General features: G+C 30.7%; 2 protein-coding genes across 3 annotated transcripts; both read left to right on the top strand.

Annotated features, from left to right (window-relative positions):
• The first annotated feature begins 3,053 nt into the window (after nucleotides 1-3,053).
• On the top strand, nucleotides 3,054-6,139 carry LOC101209340. Of its 2 annotated transcripts, none has more exons than XM_004134924.3 (3): nucleotides 3,054-3,455; nucleotides 3,564-3,632; nucleotides 4,856-6,139. In XM_004134924.3, the coding sequence occupies exons 1-3, from the start codon at nucleotides 3,231-3,233 to the stop codon at nucleotides 6,044-6,046; spliced, it is 1,485 nt and encodes a 494-aa protein (XP_004134972.1). In that variant the 5' UTR covers nucleotides 3,054-3,230; the 3' UTR covers nucleotides 6,047-6,139. The 2 variants fall into 2 exon arrangements, with proteins under 2 accessions (XP_004134972.1, XP_011658154.1); XM_011659852.2 differs by having other exon boundaries at nucleotides 3,564-3,638.
• Nucleotides 6,140-14,589: 8,450 nt separating this feature from the next.
• On the top strand, nucleotides 14,590-16,068 carry LOC101218032. The gene has a single exon (XM_004134710.3). The coding sequence runs from the start codon at nucleotides 14,758-14,760 to the stop codon at nucleotides 15,391-15,393; it is 636 nt and encodes a 211-aa protein (XP_004134758.1). The 5' UTR covers nucleotides 14,590-14,757; the 3' UTR covers nucleotides 15,394-16,068.
• The last annotated feature ends 3,804 nt before the right edge of the window (nucleotides 16,069-19,872 follow it).

The raw sequence follows: 19,872 nt of genomic DNA, 5'->3' as shown, positions 1-19,872 counted from the left end.
TTTCAAGTTGATGAATATCCAATTAAATTCACAACTCTTTTAAGGTCAATCTTAATTAAAGTTTAGGTCATGTATATTAGAGTGAACAATAATAATTGTTTTAAATTCAAGGACAATTATATGATGATAATGAATGTTAGGTAGAGGCTAGCTAAAGATTAGTCTATATCTTTTTTTTTTTTTAATTTTTAGCATAATAAGTCAATATTAAACATATTTGCAGACCTTCTTGTTCTTAATTAAAAAAAAAAATATATATATATATAAGATATTTAATTTCTTGTGTAATAAGATAGGTAGCATCGATCATCTTTAAATAAACATAGAGGCCAAAGTTTTGTTATTGATTTGGAAATATAGTAAGCGTTAGAAAATTTATTCATTTCACCCACATTAGCCGCCCACCAGTATGCTCGAATTTGTGGGCTTTGTATACATGTAATTACTATAAATTTAAATCATCATGATGTCATTTATTATATATATATGGTTTTTTTCATGTAATTACTGAATGTTTGACTATTTTTTATTGTTTTCTTCTAATTTCTCAATTAATTTTCTATTTACATATAGAAAAGGTTTGTACTTTATGATCAAACTAAAAGTTCTAAATAATCAAGATGATACATTCCTAACAAGTTGATCGGACAGTGTGAATCTTTTTTATAATGTATTTGCATGAATTCACTAAGCTAAACCAAGAGTTTATATATTTTGTTTATTTTCTAATACTAATCTTTCGTTAGATACAGTAATAAAAAACTATTTGTATAGATTAATTAGATATAACCACACATCTCAAATTTGAAAATTCATGAATGGAAATAATATTAAATTTAAATAATGCAAATTAATAATTATAATAAATAAAAGAATCCAATTATGAATTAAAATAAACATATAAAGCACATGGTAATATTTGGTAATGAGGCACATGAAATGATGTAGAAAGGCTATATAGATGAAGTACATGATAATGTCCAATGGCCGAGACTGGAATAATGATGGAGAAATTATGGTTTGCAGATTGCTTGGTTCTCACTCTTCATAAATTGTATTGGAACACTACAATTCTCATATCATTCCTAAACTGAGAGTCTCATATAAATTAAAAGTTCTTTTTTTTTTTTTTTTGCTTGAACTTGAAATGAGGCAGCTCAATATTTAGTAGATATACAAAATCATCACTAATTTTAATAAAGATTTCAAGATTGGTTAAGGAGATTTCATTCAAACTTTTATGCGAAATTGAGAAAACAAATTTGTGTTCATTTGATACATAGATCTTCACAGTGGATGAAATAATATTTATTTTAAAATTTGTATTATTGTAATAGGAAGCACTTGTGTAGTTGAAGCAGAAACAGAAGCAGTCAATTTGTACATTTGGGATTTATATCTCTTTTATAGATAGCTTAGGGTCTCTCAAATTTAATGATATTTTACGGACTTTTGAATTTTCAGCGATTCTATTCCACGTGAGTTATTAATGAGACATCCATGTAAATAGTATTTATATATACTGTAGGAAATTTATTTTATAGGATAAAACTAATCGTTTTTCTTTTACATATATGGTCTAGCTATCACAATCTATTTGTAATAAATTATTGTTCGTGTCTGTTTGTCATGATAGTGTTGTGGTCTATCGCAATCTATCACATATAGACAATGATATTTTGTTATATACATAAATATTTTTAATTCGTTATGATATATTTGAAAACAATTTTGAAAATACTTATGCATGTAGTAGTGAGTCGGTGCATTTAATAAAGATCATGTTGCATCTAATAACACGTTTGTCTTCTTTTTTTATACACGAATTAAAGAACTTTTTTTAAATAAGAAGTAACGTTTTTCATGGATGATGCTATTTGGTCCATGAAAAAGTTTTGCAACTCCATTGCTCGACTTGTACAAATATATTCAATCATATAATGACTATGTGGTGTAGTAAGTTGTATGTACCTTTTGTGTGCTCCCTCCTTAACTCCAACCAAAATGTAATTAAAAAATATTTCTTAAAATAGCCATTGGAAGATTGTTTTTGAGTCAATGCATTTCATGTTTTTAATAAACTACGATACATTTTAAAAAATAACAAAATAATAAAATTATTTACAAAATATAATAAAATTTATCAAATTTAATTTGAAATTTTGTTATATTTTGTAAAGAGTTATATTTTTTATATCATTTACCACAATTTCATTTTAAAAAATTGTTACATACCAATCTTTTTTATCGGAAGTGCAATAGTATAAATAGAGAAAGTGTTAATGCATTATCAACCATAAATAGTAATAATAAATAAACATAAAATAAGTGTAAAAAATAACGAAATATACAAAAGGTTAAACTTCATTGAAAATAATGGATTTTTGCCGTTTAATAGTTTTTTTTTTTTTATATAAATGGTAAATAGTTTGTTTTTTTTAAAAAAGAATCTAATGGTTTGATTTTAATTTACATACATGTTTTAATAAATCTTAAATTTATTGTAGTTTGGAGATGGATTAGATATTAATAAAAATCATCAGAAGAGATAATAAAATTTAACGAATGAAGTCAAATATAAGAATTGAAGTGGTTGATAAATAAAATAAAATGCATAGTTAAAAGGATTAAGAAAAATGATGGAGAGATTTGCAAAAATGATGTAGACAAATATTTATGGTGCTTTTTTCTTTTCTTATCATTAAACTGTTTAATACATGATCAATGGTGGACACCACATACGATTTTCGTTGAAAAGGAAAAGAGAATAATAAAGAAATTTTTTTACTTAAAATATGATTACACATACTGTATGTACTCCAATATTAATGACAAATTGATTTTAAATGAACTTATTAAATATCATTTAGTCCCTTTAAAATATGATTTACCATTAATTAAATTAAGAGAAATGGATGTCAGTCGTCACCACCACCACCACCACTAATATATACTTGTAATTAATTAAGAGTGTGAAAAATAAAATGCCATTTTGCGCATTGAATATTGATAGATTAAAAAAAAAGAAATTATAAATACTTTGGGAAATGATATTGTCCTGTCGACAGCATTTCCATCCCCTCCATTTCTTTTGTTTCTCTGTCTCTGTCTGTTTATGTTTATGCTCTTCAAAAATAAAGAAAGAAAAGAAAAAGGAAAAGTTTTGTGAATTGGAGTTTTGTGTGAACTCTTAACTCTTTTCTCATGGCCAACAAAACTTCTTTTCTGCAATGAATCTAACACCCACAAAAAACTCTCCGGTGTCACAACGCCCACGCGGCGCTCGGAGGTCAAACTTCGGGGTCCCGATGACTCCTCTGCTCCGTTGGAAGTTAGAGGAACGCCATGGATCTCGAGGACGTAATCGGGTTCAATTACAGGCCAGAAAGCTCGCCGCGGACCTCTGGCACCTTCATTACAAGGAAATCTCAGGCGGTGGTAGGACAGAGTCTCAGGTAAACTGCTGGATTTAATTTTGAACTTCGAAATGTTGTGATTTTAGCAGTAATTACAAACCCAGAAGGTTAATTTTAGAATGATGATAATAATTGAAAATATTATAGGGAGAAATAAGGGATGGGCGTCGTGATGAGAGGCGTCATTGTATTGATTCCTGGAATAAAGGAATGAAGGTGAAGGTACCTTTCCAATTTCCATTTCTGTTTCCAACTGTCTTTATTATTTTTGTTAGTTTCTTTTTCCTTTCCTCATATTCCTTTTTTTTTTGTTTACATGATTCGGTGCTAAAGTCACGCCAATTAATCTAAATAATTATAAACTTTGGTCACTCTATTATGACTTTATCTTTATTTTATTTAATCATTATATTCCTCTTTTTAGAACTTTCGATTTGGATATGGATCAACAAAGAAAAGTTATAGTGTGTGTGATTTTATAATATGAATTCATTTCTACAACGGAATATACTCGATGGAATTACATACCCACTGCCCACTCTCATCGGATCAATTGTTTTTATTTCCTTTGCATTTAAAGTTTTGTTTATTTTTAACATTTATCAATCTCATTTTTAATTTTTCTTTTCATTAAGCATCATCACAGCATTAACAATCATTTATCTTTAAAAAAAAGCAAACAATAACGACGTTTAATTAAAGATTTTGATTTAAACGTATCATTTCATTTGGTGGATAAAAAGTATGCATTATGAATTTTTTTGTCTATCTTTATCCGGAAGAAGTTTTTGTTGAATCTTTTAAAACTAAATCATAAAAACCTTCGTTACAGTGGTGGTTAGAATTTTTGCCTCAAACAAAGTTAGATAAGCCGAGAAATTGGACTCAAAGCTATAATAATAATAAAAAATAAAAAAAAATTCTAAAAGTTATATAATTGTTACAATTTTCTTTACCATTAAATGTTTTGAGTATTTATATTTGCAATTTTTTTTTATCACTGACCAAAATTTGTAATCATTACAAAGACAATTGGCTAACAAATTAGAATATTTAGAAATATTTGTTGAGATCCAAATGGATCATCAACTTTTAGATGATTATTGGTGTTGCTATCCAATGAATTACACTCATATCAATGTAAATGAGTTGTACATTTCAATTCATTTACCCCATTCCATTAAACAGGAAAAAAACATGCAAAGAAACCAAAAGAATCAAATCAAATGAAATATATTTCCAGGTTTCAATTTGTTTGATTCATATTTTCTTCTACGATAAAACAAACCAATTCATTTCAAAAAGATTTGATAGAAAATCAAAATGGAATCAATTCAAACCAATTATTACATAAGTTTTTTTTTCTTTAATCCGATAGATTACTCAAATGAATTGGTATTATCCTCAGCACTTAAAATTTTAAACTCAATCTCTGACAGGCAGCAGCAGCAACAGAAAATTGGAACCCTGAAACCCCAAACGAAGCAGATGCGGCGGCGGAGTTCGGTAGACTTTACAGCCACTGTGGCAGCGAAGATCAACCGTTCACGACGGCCTCCACCGCTTCTTATCTGAAAGAAGAGCTGGCACTGGCCCAAACACGGATCCGAAAGCTAGAATTCCGGCAACGAAACTCAAAGAAAAAAATCGAACACTTAAGAGGGAAGCTAGAAGAAAACAGAGCCATATGGAAGAATCGAAGGCATTTGAAACTCGAGGAATTAAACCAAGAAAGAAAAACCCATCACAGAACAGAAACTCTTAAAGCTAATTTGATAAAGGACTTGGCGGAAGCCAAAGCGAAGGTTGAGAAGTACAAGCAAGAATACCAGAAAGAGAAGAAAAACAGAGAGTTACTCGAGGAGGTCTGTACGGAGATGGCGAAACAAATTGTGGGAGACAAAGCAAAAGTGGAAGCTTTGAAAAGGGAATCAATGAAATTATGTGAAGAATTAGAGGAAGAGAGAAACATGTTACAAATGGCAGAGGTATGGCGAGAAGAAAGAATTCAAATGAAGCTGATTGATGCAAAATTAGCTCTAGAGGATAAGTACATTCAAATGAACAAACTCATAACCGATCTTGAGAATTTTCTGATGTCAAGGAGTGAAAAATTGGATGAGATGGAGATAAAGAGAGGTGAATTGATTCACGAAGCTGCTAAATCGTTAGACATTGAAGAAATTGAGGGGTTGTTTTACGAGCAGAAAACACAGAGCCTTGTTCTGTCTCTGCTTGAGGATTTGAAGGATGTGAGCAAATTGGAGGAGAAATGTGAAGAGATTAACAACAACAACAATAAGTCAGTTGAAAATGAGTTTGTTTCAGAAGGAAAAACAGAGATTGTAGAGAACCCATTTGAAGATTGTTCGAAAAAAAAGGTTAATGGAAGTAGTGGAAGGTATTCGAACAGGACAATGTCGAGTGAAGGAGGCGAGTTGAAGGGGGGGTGTAATGAGTCGGTGGGTCGGAGGAACTCGCAAAATCCGCATATCAGAAGAGGAACACATGGATGTATTGAATGGCCAAGAGGGATTCAGAAAAATTGCTTCAAGATTAAGCCTTTGGATGCAAGGATTCAAACCCAAAAACATCAGCTCCGCTATATTCTTAAACACAAAACCAACTGAATGTTGTTTTTTCTCTTCTCTCTTTTCAACAACCTATAAATTAAAAGGATCAATTTCTTTAATTAAATCCCTCTAATCTTCTATTCGTTTTTAGTTTATGGAACCAAATCAAATTTAACACAAGTTAGATTTGGAAACTGTTTGAAAACCATTTTTAGTTTATATTAATGTGTTTTTAAAAAACAATATCAAAATGATACATAAAGTCTAGTGTTGACAATTAAAGTCTAGTCAAATATAAAGATAACTATGTCCAATCTTTTTAAAGCAAAAGATTTAGGTTCAAAATAAACAATTTCATGCTATTCTTCACATTTTTGTTGTTCTTAGCACATAACATCCTTCCACTTGTTTATATTTCACTTTGATAAATTTTAAAATTTTCAATGACGTCTTTTCATCCCTCCTCTTCAGTGCTATGGGGTGTGACTTCCAATTGATCCATTAAATGTACTCCACAAAATAAATAAAATAAGTTCGAAAGCAACTAGTTTACTCATTATATATATTAATTAGCATCAAAAGTAGTGTCACTAGATTTAACTTTTTCAAGTACTTCATTAAAAAAAACAATAATAAAGTATTGGTTAAAATTCACACTTGTGGTTTTTGAGGAATTAATGATTAATAAAGTAGACTTCCTCTGTTGTTGTATGTGTTTCCTTGAAATAGTGATGGGCTTTCTCTAATCTGTTCATTGATTTTTTTTAGCCACTCAAATCTTTAACAAATATCATCTAATTTGGTATCATCTTTAGAGAAGTGACTACTGAATTTATATTTATTACTCTAAGTCTGTGGGTTGATACACGACCACAACTCTGAAGTAGAAGTTATAGTTTAAAAGAAAAACCTTCAAACCAAAAGCATAGGTGATCATTTTAACTATTATATATCTAAGTTAGATAATGATGTAGTTTATTAAAATTTTGATGAACCTTTTCAAATTCAACACTAAAAATGATATTTTTCCTAATGTTTAATAAACAACATATCAATAGTAGAGATGTAATAATTGATGCGGAATAGTCTCTAATTAGATCAATGAGTTAAGGTATATTTTAATATTTAAATAAAACCAAATAATTGTAAGTACAGTGAAGGGTAGAGTTAGAAAATAATTCATCAATATCTATCGTTTTATCTCCAACTATTTAATTTTGACTAAATTATTAGTTTTCTTTGGTATCAATCATGATTCATAAGGATGATTGACCACCAAACGATAAATAAGATATTCTAACTTTAATTGAATTGTAATTAAAATGTTGTAATATAACTATTAGAAAGCAACATCTTTTTAAAAAATAGATATGTTATCTACCATAATAAACTAAAATACAAACAAATATATTATATGTACACATTAGATTATAATAAACTATTATTTATATTTTTTTTGTATGAATGATACATATAAATAATAATATATTTATAAATATTTTAAGGGGTTGGGTTATTTAAACAAGATTTCAATTTTATAGTATAAGAAAACTAGAAAATGTTGGAAATTGATCTCTTATCAAACCATTAAATATATTTTATTTTCTCTGGTTTGTTGCTCAGTGACATTTAATTCAGATACTGTCCAATAGAGTGGACATTGCTCAAAAGAATTTCAATTTATCCATTCAATTGTGTTATCTTCGTTGGTAGATGTGGTAAATGCATCTACCCTTCTTTCACCGAAAAAACAAATAATAATAATGTGAGTTTCATCAACTTTCAAGCTAAATCAACGTCGAGTTCATTCAAGACATTTCACGAACGTTACGTAAATTTAAGATATTTATAAAGTAGAAATTTCATATGGAATTGTCTAGATTGTTTCAAGATTTATAATTTTAGCCTAGACATATGGGTTAAAGGAAATCGTGATAAGATATAAGATAAAAAAAAAAAACCAACTTCCTACTTTAAACAGAATATGCTTAATTTGGACTATTAAATTAAAAGTTAGGAAACAATAGAAAACTAGATTGAAAAACACTCAAACTACTAAGATGAAAAGGCATCATATATGGATCCATCTTCATCTTTTCTTTCGGATAGGAAAAAAAAGAATACAAATAAAACAAAGTGCCCTTTACCATCATGGATAGGGCTAACGATTTGACTTAACCCACCAAACCAGCATTTATGGTGGCATACAGTGAATAATTAAGAGCTTAATTAACTAATCAACAGGAATTAATTAATTAAAATGAAAAAAATAATTATTGTAATGAAAAATTGATAATATTAGTCATCCAAAGTGGGAGTACCACTTAAGACCTACCAAATGAAAAAATTGGACCTAAGGATGCGATTTCAATCAAAGTGTGTCACTAAATTAATTAAAAAGGGTTTTTAAGAAACACAATAATTAAGATGTCGAATGAAAATGACATTTCAAGAACCCCTTTAAAGCAGGTTTCTTTATTTCCTCAAAAGCATTCACATTCACTACATATATATTATTATTCTTTTTAATGTTTATGAAACAATGGTGATGGCTGAAAATTACCCAACCTATAAATTTGGTGGAATAAAGTACCAAGTTGCATATATTTCTTAAGTGTTGTTGTACTTTCAAACAAAATAAGTTCAAAAAAGAAAGAAAAAAAAGAGAGTAAAAGTTTGTTTGAATCATCTCCACGTACATTGATATCAAAGCACACGAAAAAAACATATAAAGTCCAATTGATTGACATAGTTCAAAATAATGAAAGGACCGTCGAAGATTGAATATTTTTCCTTCATTTCATCCAACAAATTAATATATTAAAATTTTGACGAAGATAGTTATGATTCTTTTCATAAATCTTTTAAATTATTATTTATAATTAAGGTTGCGCCTTGTAGACTATGATTAGGGACCAAAGTAGAAGGGAGTAAGAGTAGAAAATTGAATGTAATAATCTGAGAAGATGAGTGAAGTAAATGAGGTAGACAATGATGCATTATGATGCACCGAAAGAAAAATGTGTAAATAATTGGGAGTCGAAGTCAAAAAAATATGAAAGGTGGGACGCGAGGGGGCTATGCCCAATTGCGTGTCAAACGATTGGATAGTGGATACCCTTTCAATTTTCCAAAGGGAAAGATTCTCAATTACTTTCTTTTTAATATATGTTTTTCTTTTCTTTTCTTTTTTTTATGCTTAATAATTACGGCGAATATTCTCTCATTTTATTTTATAAATATATTCAGATTTCTTAGTAAAATAATAATAATTAACACGATTTTGTATTACCTACCTGATCTAATTTTTCTGTTATTTGAGACGTTCTTTTACGTTAACATTTCCTATATAAATATTTAATTTTTTGCAAATTTCAAAATAAAATAGGTAATTTGGTATATTTCCATCTACTTTCTTCCCATGTTTTTTATATAAATCTTATGTAGAATAGTTGCATTCTTATTTAAATTTTATAAAATGGAAAAAATAATTAAAAACTATTTTTTTAGTTTTCAAATGTTGACTTGGTTTTTAAAAACATAAATATAGATTTAAAGATAGAGATGTGTTTATAAATTTAATTTTAAAAAATAAAAAACAAAAAACAAAATGACAAACCCTTGTTTTTTTATATTTCAATATACATACCATAACATTTATTAAAAATGTTTGAAAATTATGTGAGATGAAAGACTGAACTAGTGAACTTTATATATCAATATCCATACCACAACATTTATTGATTTATTCATAACATGGCATATTGATGATGTATGAAATAAGGTATATGAATAATAATTATATCAAAATTTCATTTTCATTGGCGGAATATTGGTTCGTATTTTTGCGTGAGTTGGGGCTTCATATATTTTACAATTTTTGTTCTTAAGAAAGCAAAAATATTTGCTACTTTTATTTTATTATTTTATTGCAAACTCTTGTACGCATCCCAAATAAATAATTAGTTTTGGTAAGTCTCTTAAGTGTTACGTGTTAGGAATACTTTGAGTTTTTCTTTTTCTTTTCCTTTTAGATGGATGTATTATCAAAGTCATCATTTAAATATTGTTAGCAGGACAAAATCTAATTGAACTCCTTCAACTTAATTTTAAATTGAGACTTTATTTTATTAGGAACTCTCGAAATTAGTTAGTTCTTTTTTTTTATTATTGTTGTTGTGGAATATTATTTAATCACGAAAAAATCCAATTATTATGATTCCTGGAAACATATCATAGACACCGTAAAATTACAAAAGTGAAAGAATAAAATTAATTGAATGCTTCCTTGTCAGCACTTATTAGTTGTCCATACAATTTTACCTTATTGTGTGTGAAAAAAAAATGCACATGATTAGGTGCATCTAATAATACATGTACATCATAGACACTGTAAAATGGCTATCCGAATTCCTCTAAAGAGCAAAAGCAAAGAGGATACAAAAAGTGGACAGAAACTTCCCTTCATATATTGGGAATTGATCAATAACAGCTTGAAGCCACAAAAGCCAAAAGACAAAGATGATATGATATGATATAAGAAAGTGAGTAGTGAATATTTCCATCATCAAAATAAAAGTTACTGATGACCCATCATTGAAAGTTACCATTCTTTTGAAAGCAAGGAAAAAGATGTTGTTCCACTTGCAGTTGGTTGATATTAAGTTCATCAATGAGTTAATGACAAACATATGCATGGGAATTGTCATGAAAAGGAGGGGTCCAATGGAAAAGACATCACACAGACCCTTTCTCTCTTAATTTTCCTTATCTGATCAGGTGGCGACTTCCTCGTTCTATCTTTTTGGAAATCAAACATTGATATGATCACCTTTAGAGTTGCATTATTTGAAAGACTTGAGTTTAGATGTCTTAATGATCACTTAGGTCGTATCAGTCTTGGTGGACCAAAGTTCATTATCCTTGATATGATACTAGGTGAGATTAGTAAGGTCCACCTTGAAGTGATAACAACTTGCCTTGTAACGTCTCAACTGATTAGAATTGGTCAATTTGCTAAACAATTTCTAAGGTCTCTTTCTCTGCAAAGAAGACTAAAGCTAGGGATAGTGATCATTTGGGGTTATCTCTTTGTTCATCTTAATACAATAATAACTCTCCTGCAACTTAAGGGTTTGGAAGGAAGCATTTGTCTTTCATTTTTCTTTTACTCTTTATTCTAAGTAATTTTTTATGCTTGTATCTTGTGTGATGTAATAATTGCAGGGTTTGCCTGTTTAATTTATTGGTTAGAAAGAAAAAAGAAAAAGTTACTATATTCATTGGAATCACCAAAACCATATATTAAAAAAAGAAAGAATAACTATAAAATAATATGAAGATCTAGGTCTATACAACCCTATAGTTTTGAGGCAAAATAAAACGACAAATCTCCCAACACAAACTTCTCTGGACAACCTTAGCGTAGGTGAGAATAAGAATTTGCCCATACGCTAATAAAGCTAAAACAAATCTCATCGGATGATTCTTGCCCAAATTTACACACATCAACGCAATTAAACAACTCCCTATGATTCCACTCCAACTGCAATCATTGCTAAAGCTGTAATCGAGTGGATCAGAGTTGTGTATTAAACAAATTAAACCCCCCCTCCCCCAAATTATTTTATAATCAGATTCAATTCCCAATGCACATATACCTCTGTTAGAGAAAAGAAAAAAAAAAACCCTCAGCTAGGTTAAAAGAGTTTAATTAAAAATGGGGATGGGCGTATGGGGTTTGGGGTATCAATTGTAAACTACGTAACCAAAACCAAAAATGGAGTAGCAGGTATTGTTTTAAAATTAATTTTGCACATGTAAGAATTGGATGGGTCGTACAACAACTCTCCGACAACCAGCCCACATCAGATTCTTCTAATATTTTCTCAGCAAAATTGACAAATTGACGACACTCACATGGCCTTGGTTTTGCATTAATGCCTTAATTTCCATCTCAAGTGGGTTTCATGTGCTTCCTTCCCTTTTCATTCCTGTTTTTGGCATATTTTAGCCTTTTCCATTCCTTTGGATGGTTTTAGTTTCTTATAAAACCCTATAAATTCTACACCAACATATACACCTTTTTTCAATCCACTCATTCAGTTTCAATATGTTACCTTTTCATTCGTTCAAATTACTTTTTCTTTTAAATTACATATACCTAGGTTCTTCCCTATCAACCCTTTATGTATAATACAAAAGGTGTTTAATTAATCAATTCCTAATTCAAAAACCTAAAGGTATTTTTGTCTATTTAATTAATTTCTATTTTGTTTATGGTTATTATTATTATTATATTACGGAATATATAGATTTGAATCTCCCACCAAAAAGAAATAGAAAAAAAACAGATCAATCTTGATTTCCACTGGCTTTAAAAGTGAGATGTTATATATTATGTGGTATATATATTTAGTTCTCTTTTTCTCTCCCCTCTCTCTCCCCTTCCGGGCTTTCTTTGATATAAAACATCAAAGTTTTTATTCGTACTCTCAATCTTCTCTCTAAACAAAATTGTACAGTATTAAGTTATTTTTCTAACGAAAAATATCATAGAAAAAGTAAACAAAGTCACAAACCTGAACAGAGGTAGAGGATAACCTATCCATAATAAAAACATGATCAACACCCACTTCTTCAAACATCTGTCAGCCTGGACACCTCTGTGGATGAAAATTGGGGTTGATTTTGTGCATTAAATCAACCATTTGCAGATTATTTCTAAACTTTCATGCATCAATTTTGTATAAAACACATATACGATGCGAACTGGTCGAATGTATTGAATAAAATAAGAATGAGTTTAGAAAAATATTTTTGAAAAAAATGTTTAGAATTATAAATAAATCTATTATAAGTGTTCAAGAAACAAAATACAAATAAGTTTAGAAAAATGACAGTTTCTTTTATTTATTAATAGTAAATGTATTATTTAAAAAAACAAACTATTCTGTTTTCATCGAAGAATAACGATATTAAATATTTTTTAAAGACTAAATTTGAAAGTTTTAAAATATGTTTGAAATTACATTATTTGTAAGCTTATGGATATTTTTAATAGAAATACAAATTCTAAGCCTCTAAATACTTTTATTTTATATTTGGAGAAAGAGAAGTAGAGTAGTATTGGTTAAGCTAACAACAATGTTAATTTAGGTATAATTCCAAACTTCTCTTTTAGTCATGCATTTTATTGATTAGGATCGAATGGAGTTTCATAATCATCTCAAATCATAATTGAAGAGAAAGAAGAGAATGGGGAAATACAAATGTGTTAAATGAAATCCCCCAAATGACACATGATTAAAGATTATAGCATATCTCCCTAAGATAGGGAGAGTTGTCCTTGAGATTAAAATTTGTCACCTCCACATAGGATTCTTCCCTTGCCTCAAAAAACAATATCTATATATATGTATATATAAAATTAATATTATAACAATATATTTGTTTGCGGGTCCCACTACTGAGAATACCAAAACCCTTCCTTGGGACCCATGTACAAGTGGCATAACTCATTTGTCCAATCAAAACGCAACACTTTGATCATACTACTTCTCTATGTAGCGTAGCAACATTAAACATTTTCTTCCTATTTGCATATAATATGAGATTTGATCACAAAATAATTATGAATTAGTACATTAGGAATTAATGTAGGAAATGAGAAATATAAATTGAATTGGTAAAAAATAATTATAGAAAAAGTAAAGGGTTAAATACGGGGTTTGTGAATAAGGCATTAATAGAAGGGCAGGGCAAGTACTGGGAGTCAGTCATAGTTACCCCACGTTTGGGGGGGGTGGGACCCCCTGTCCTTCCCTGAGCCGTCCAATGTGCGCATCATCACAAACCCCACCCCCTTATTCTTTCCCTTAATAATTAATCAATTATATCTTAATTTCAGTTGGTTTACGTCTCTAACCCACCATAATTAATGTATTATCAATGTCATTTTCGTCGCCTCTTTGTTTATAGTTCCCATTCAGTACTCGGTACGTGTGGCGAGGGGTATGATTGGGCAGTTCGGTCCCACTATTACTTGGAACCCATACACGCGGTCTTTGCTGAATGTTGAGAGGACGCGAGCAGTCAGTTACACACCTCTGGCTTTATGTACACGTCGATAGTGGGCTGGGCCCCAAATCTTCAGTAGTAGGTTTGTCAAACTAGGTTTTCTTTTTTCTTTTCTTTTCAAAGAAGGAAATCCTAATAAACTGTGGTTAAAATCAGGAACCTAATTACGATTTGAGGGCATAAAATTAAGCAAATGAATTAGTAATAAAAAAATTAATCATGGCCAAATTCCCAAATATGGAAGATTCTGGTTGCCAATTTTCAATATAAAAGCATAGAGAATGACGGCACGCGCCTTGGATAGAGCGTGACACTTAGAATAAATCCATTTAATTTAAACTTTAAAGAGTTAATTATCACTTGTTTTTGTATTTATATATTAATTATCGCTTTCGTGGCTGTCTTGTCGTCTTCTATCCTTATTTCTTACCATGCATCTGATTGAAGCTTCGATTTGACAGAAATGCAGACGAAATTAACCCAAATTCATATCAAATGCAACAAAGGAAGTTTGTTATATATATATATACACACAACATATACACCCTCCAAACTCTGCCCATGTGTTCTTAATTTTTTTTTTTGGTCCCCCTTTTATATTTTTATTCAATTTGATTCCCAGTGTAAGAGTGGGGGAATTTTAGTATAGTATACTCTCACTGTTTAATAGATATCATTTTTCTTGAATAATGGCTAAAGGTCGGAAATTGACGACGAGTCGGAGCGAGCGATTTCTCGGTAGCTATACCTACAATCATAACCAAGGCTCCACCGGGAGTGACTCGTCGGAACTGGGCGAAGAGGATGTTTGGCCGATGGTGGATAGCGTGGAGACGGAAAGGGAGGAATTCAGCGAAGAGAATTCGTTGGCCGGCTACGACGGCGGAGGGATTAATATCAGTCACGGAGGAATTCCGGTAAGACGAGGGAGTGGGGTTCCTGGGGATACACGTGAGCGACACGTTGGGGGGCTGTCGCTGGCATTTGAAGACCCGAGTAGGAAGACGTCCGCAAGAATCGTGCATCAGTTTCGAGGGAACGACACGGTGGCGTCTCCACGAGGGCGGCAGATGGCTACATCAGCGCCCGTGAACGTGCCAGATTGGAGCAAAATTCTCCGAGTGGACTCGGTGGATTCTCTTCAAGAGTTCGACGAGCCATTGGATGACCCTGAGTCGGAGATCGTTCCACCACATGAGTACTTAGCAAGAAGTCGAAAAAAGAACGCGACTTCGGTTTTCGTCGGCGTCGGCCGGACTCTCAAGGGCCGGGACTTGAGACGTGTCCGTGATGCGGTTTGGATGCAAACCGGGTTCGATGGATAAAACTTAAAAAAAAGAAAAGAAAAAAGAAGCTTGTTAGGGAGGGAGATTCCTGATTATTAAATCTAGACATGAAGATGAACGAAGAATATAATCAATATTGTGAAAATGGGATGAATTCATTTTTTTTGCCCTTGAGCCGCAGTTGACCCGGATTAGTCGGGTAAACCCTGTGGCAACTCATCATCCCAGATTCGTAAGTATGGTAAAAGAAATTTTTATCCGATTCAAGTAATTACCCGACCAGTAACTAGAATGGAATTTGAAAAACAACCCATCTGTTTTCACTCTGTTTCTGTTCTTATGAGTCTCCCATTTTGGTAGTTTTCGTTACGGCTTTTCAGTACAGGATTTCTTCTCTTCCATTAAAATTTTGTCAACGGCTCTGTATACAAATTGGGATAGTTTCTTTTTAAAAATTTTAAAATGTTAAATGTTAGTGTTGTCGTTTTGAGAAAATGATGAAGCCTCATTGTCAAGATCCCATTAGCAAGTAACAAGCTAAACAGTTGGAATTGGTGCAAGTGGATGGAAAGCAATGAAACAGTAGATAGGAGCTTGGGAAATGCAGTAAAGTTAATAGGCAAGGGCTTGGAATTGAAGTTAGCATTTAAACAAATTACTTAAAAACACAGTATATTTAAGCAGGAAAATTTGATTTAGCAAGAAATCCTTTGAGAAAAAAAAAAAAAAAAAACAAACAAACAAACGAAATGACGTTGAAAGGAAGTGGCAGTAGTGAAGAGAGTGGAAATAGCTAATGGGGCCTTCCTTTTTCAATGAAGGTGACAGTTTCGTTTGTGACAATCTTACATTTTGCATCCACTGTCCCCTCCACTCTTCCTCCTCTCTATCTCACTCTTTTCTATACAGATGTGATCAATATTTACTGCTCTCTTCAACACACCATTCTTTGGTTTCTATCACTGCCACTGCTTAAAAACTTCATAAAGACAGCCAACTGATCTGGTACCAAAATAGACATTACCAAACCCTTTACCTACTTTTATGCTTATAGTTATTGGGCGTTACTGGACGTTGTTAGGCTCAATGTCCATTTTGTTTCATTTTTTACTGTTAAATAATTCTTTCAAATAAATATCATAACCAAACATTCCCCAAATTACAACATTTTGAAAAGGGGAACAAAAATCATGCCACATATAGGTCAAGTCACCTTCTTTGTGAGATCAAGTTGAGCCCAAAGACCATGTTCCACATATAATGACTTTGGTGGAATCAAGGAGTACTCAACATCAGCCCCTATTCCCTAACACTTTCTTTCTGTTTCATTTCCATTAATCCAAAGTTCTTTCATTATCAACTATTGTGTTGGCTTGTTTGCCTGCCACACAAAACCTAGAAAATAAAACAAAAACAAAAAAAAAATGTCATAAATTGGATTATTCATTGTTCTCCCAGTTATGTGTAAATATGTGGTGTATTACTGGTATGAGATAGTTGTAAATGTAACCATTAGATTCAAAATAATTAAAGATATAGTCAAATTTGTCAAAGTCCATTAATAATATAAATCTATCATTGAAGTCTATCATTTAGATTTTGCTATATCTACAATTTTTTTAAAACGTTGCTATATTTAATTATTATTTCTAAAATTAACCCTAATTATAATTACCCTACTTTTATTATCCCTTCTCTCAATTCTGAATTATATAATGATTTTTGGACCTAATAAAATATGGATAATTGCAATAGATGACCATTTGAGAAATAATAATTAAGGATATAACAACATTTAAAAAAAATTACAAATATAGCAAAACTATCGCTGATAGACCAATTTTTACAACATGATCTATTAGTGATAAACTCTATCACCGATAGAATTTGACAAATTTTGTTATATTTGTAATTTTTTTAAAATGTTGCTATATACTCAATTATTTTGAATTTAATTGCTAAATTTACAACTATCCAATACGAGAATGAAATTGGGCTTTGCGTAACTGTAGTCCAGTTAAAGATTATATATGGGCCGGGATGGGCCTGGTTACAAGGGACCAGAATGCGGATCTCCACGATGAACCTAAGACCCAGAGGAAGGATTAAATATAAATTTAATTGGTTTTCTTCTGATTTGTTGTATAATATCAAAATCAATATCTCTTGCTATTTTTTCTTAATTAAAAAAAAGCTACTTTTTTAATCTGCTTTTAGAAGTTTTCAAACCATTTTTTGTCGTCAAATTTATATAAAAAGTAGTTCGTATATCTAAAATTTTAACCCATTATAAAAAACTACTCCCGGTAATCAGTAACACGATATGGTTATATAATTGAAGAATAAAAATGATTGCTGCCTTTAATTTTGTAATAATGATTTTAAATTTAGCTTCTTTTTTTTAGGATTTATGTTTGTCTCTTTTGAATAAAAGTAAATGAGTAAAACTAGTGTTCACCATATCTGTTTAGAAAACTAAAAATATAAAATGATGGGATCCCAAAGTTACATTACTCATAGAATTCATAGTCTTTGTATCTTCAAAACTCCAAAAAAGTTACGTCCGATCTCTAGAGCTTGAGAACTTTTAAGTCTACATGTATATAATTTTCACGCTAAAATGGAATTGAGTTTGATTTTTTGGGTCCATCGTTGGACTTGGGCCAAGACTAGGTTTGAGTCCAACAATTTATTTTGCCCAATTTTTACTAACATTTATTAGATTAATTTGAGTAGACCTTATCAACTTTGATTACTCAAGTTTGTCCAATTTATAACTTGACCTAATCAAACCTTTGGACAAATGTATTGACCATAGTCAAGGTTTAATCGGAATTAAATTTGATATGCTCATCATTTTGATTAAATAGCTAAAATGGAGACCCGTGACATTGAAATATTGACTTGAGAATGAATGATTTAGAATGAAAGGTTACATGAGTAAATACAAACAAAATGAGGAATAAATAAGGAAATCCAGAGTGTGGCCTCTAAATTGGTGCAAATAATTTGTCATAATTTACACGGAATATTCTTATATGGAAACATACTCTGTCACCAAATTTTAATTTAGCAAATGAACTTTCTTCTTAAAGTTGATTGGACAGAATTTAATTTGTAATAGGGTTTTATGTTCTAAAATAAAGCAATTTTTTTAGATTAGGAAAGAGTTTGAGGTAAATAGTTATTAAAAAAGGGCAGTGAGGGAATAGACGATATAAGTTTGAAGGGAAAGAAAGTGAAATTGATATTTGCATAAGTTAAGGCGAAGAATGGTGTGAGATTGGTTGTTGTTTTATGAAATTTATTTGTGAGTTCGAAATTGGAGGCCTCCACGATCCCAATTTTGTTTCGGTGTGGAAAAGGACTTTTAATTTATAAAAAGAAAGAAAGGAAATTCAAAGTTAATTGGAGCCCCGCAAGCACGTCACTGTACCCTTAGGGCCAATGCCAATGAAATAATGTTTGAAAAAAATCAACCAAATTCTTTATGTCCTATTGTAAGTTATCTCTTTACTGTCTATCCAATAGAATAATGGAATGAAGAGAGATTTAAAAATGGAATGTGAATAACTCTTGTACACATTTCCGAATGGGTGACAAGTCTCAGTACTGCTAGATATTGCATTCCAATATTTGAAAAAGCTTGACAATGGTGTTATAATTTTCTACAATATGTGTGCACAAATATGATGTAGCCCCGGAAACATTCAAGTTCCTTTTTTTTTTGTTTGATAAAAAAGTTTAAAATAATAATGATTAAGAAAAACAGATGGTAGGACTCAACAAATTTTAAGAAATAAATAAGAATGAGATTTTTTCTTTGAAGAGTTAAAGCTCTTCAAGTGAGTTAGTGTTACTTTACTGGTTTACTTTCAGTGAATTTTAGTAAACATCATCGTATACATTTTTTAAATTTGTCATTGTCATTCCTTGGAGTGGAGGGGCCTAAAACAAATGGGAACCCTTTACACAAGTTTGTAATTTTTTGGACAACAAACTAAAAACACATCAAGAACAAACCTTACAAACCAATCAAAGAAAGGAGGTTAAAGGACTCATGAACCGTACTAGTGGAGTTGTAAATGATCACGGAGAAAGACCTAACAATAGCATGACACAAGACTCGTGCATGACTTCAGAGGACTCATCAAAACTTTAGAGTGATTGTGTTTTAAAATGTCTATGTGTCTCAACGAGTGATTCATAAAGAAACTATTGAGATATTGAATGATAACGATCTTAAACATCAATGATAACAAATGTTAATTCAACAATTTTGAAATGTAAATATAGATCGTTAAGAGTCCAAACATCAATTACGCATTAATTAAAATATTCACAATCTCAAGATTAACTTGAATTTCATACGTGTGTAACTTGACATCACACCACACCCGCACTCAATTTCATTTGTCTAGTAAGCATTTGGATTATTTTCTATGACAAATCTATTTCTTTCTTATAAACTTTCTCTCCTCTGTAAAGGACTTTTTAGGAGCATTTAAAATAATTGAA

The sequence above is a fragment of the Cucumis sativus genome, chromosome 6, assembly GCF_000004075.3.
Source record: "Cucumis sativus cultivar 9930 chromosome 6, Cucumber_9930_V3, whole genome shotgun sequence".
NCBI classification, from domain to species: Eukaryota; Viridiplantae; Streptophyta; class Magnoliopsida; order Cucurbitales; family Cucurbitaceae; genus Cucumis; species Cucumis sativus.
Note: the sequence above shows the minus strand (reverse complement) of the source record. Positions and strands in the feature narration are given on the sequence as shown.

Bases quoted from the DNA above. Each gene is read 5' to 3' on its own strand.
- LOC101218032 (XM_004134710.3), top strand. From the start codon at position 14,758: ATGGCTAAAGGTCGGAAATTGACGACGAGTCGGAGCGAGCGATTTCTC.
- LOC101209340 (XM_011659852.2), top strand. From the start codon at position 3,231: ATGAATCTAACACCCACAAAAAACTCTCCGGTGTCACAACGCCCACGC. The intron at 3,456-3,563 runs GTAAACTGCTGG...AAAATATTATAG, and splicing joins GTGGTAGGACAGAGTCTCAG to GGAGAAATAAGGGATGGGCG. The intron at 3,639-4,855 runs GTACCTTTCCAA...AATCTCTGACAG, and splicing joins ATAAAGGAATGAAGGTGAAG to GCAGCAGCAGCAACAGAAAA.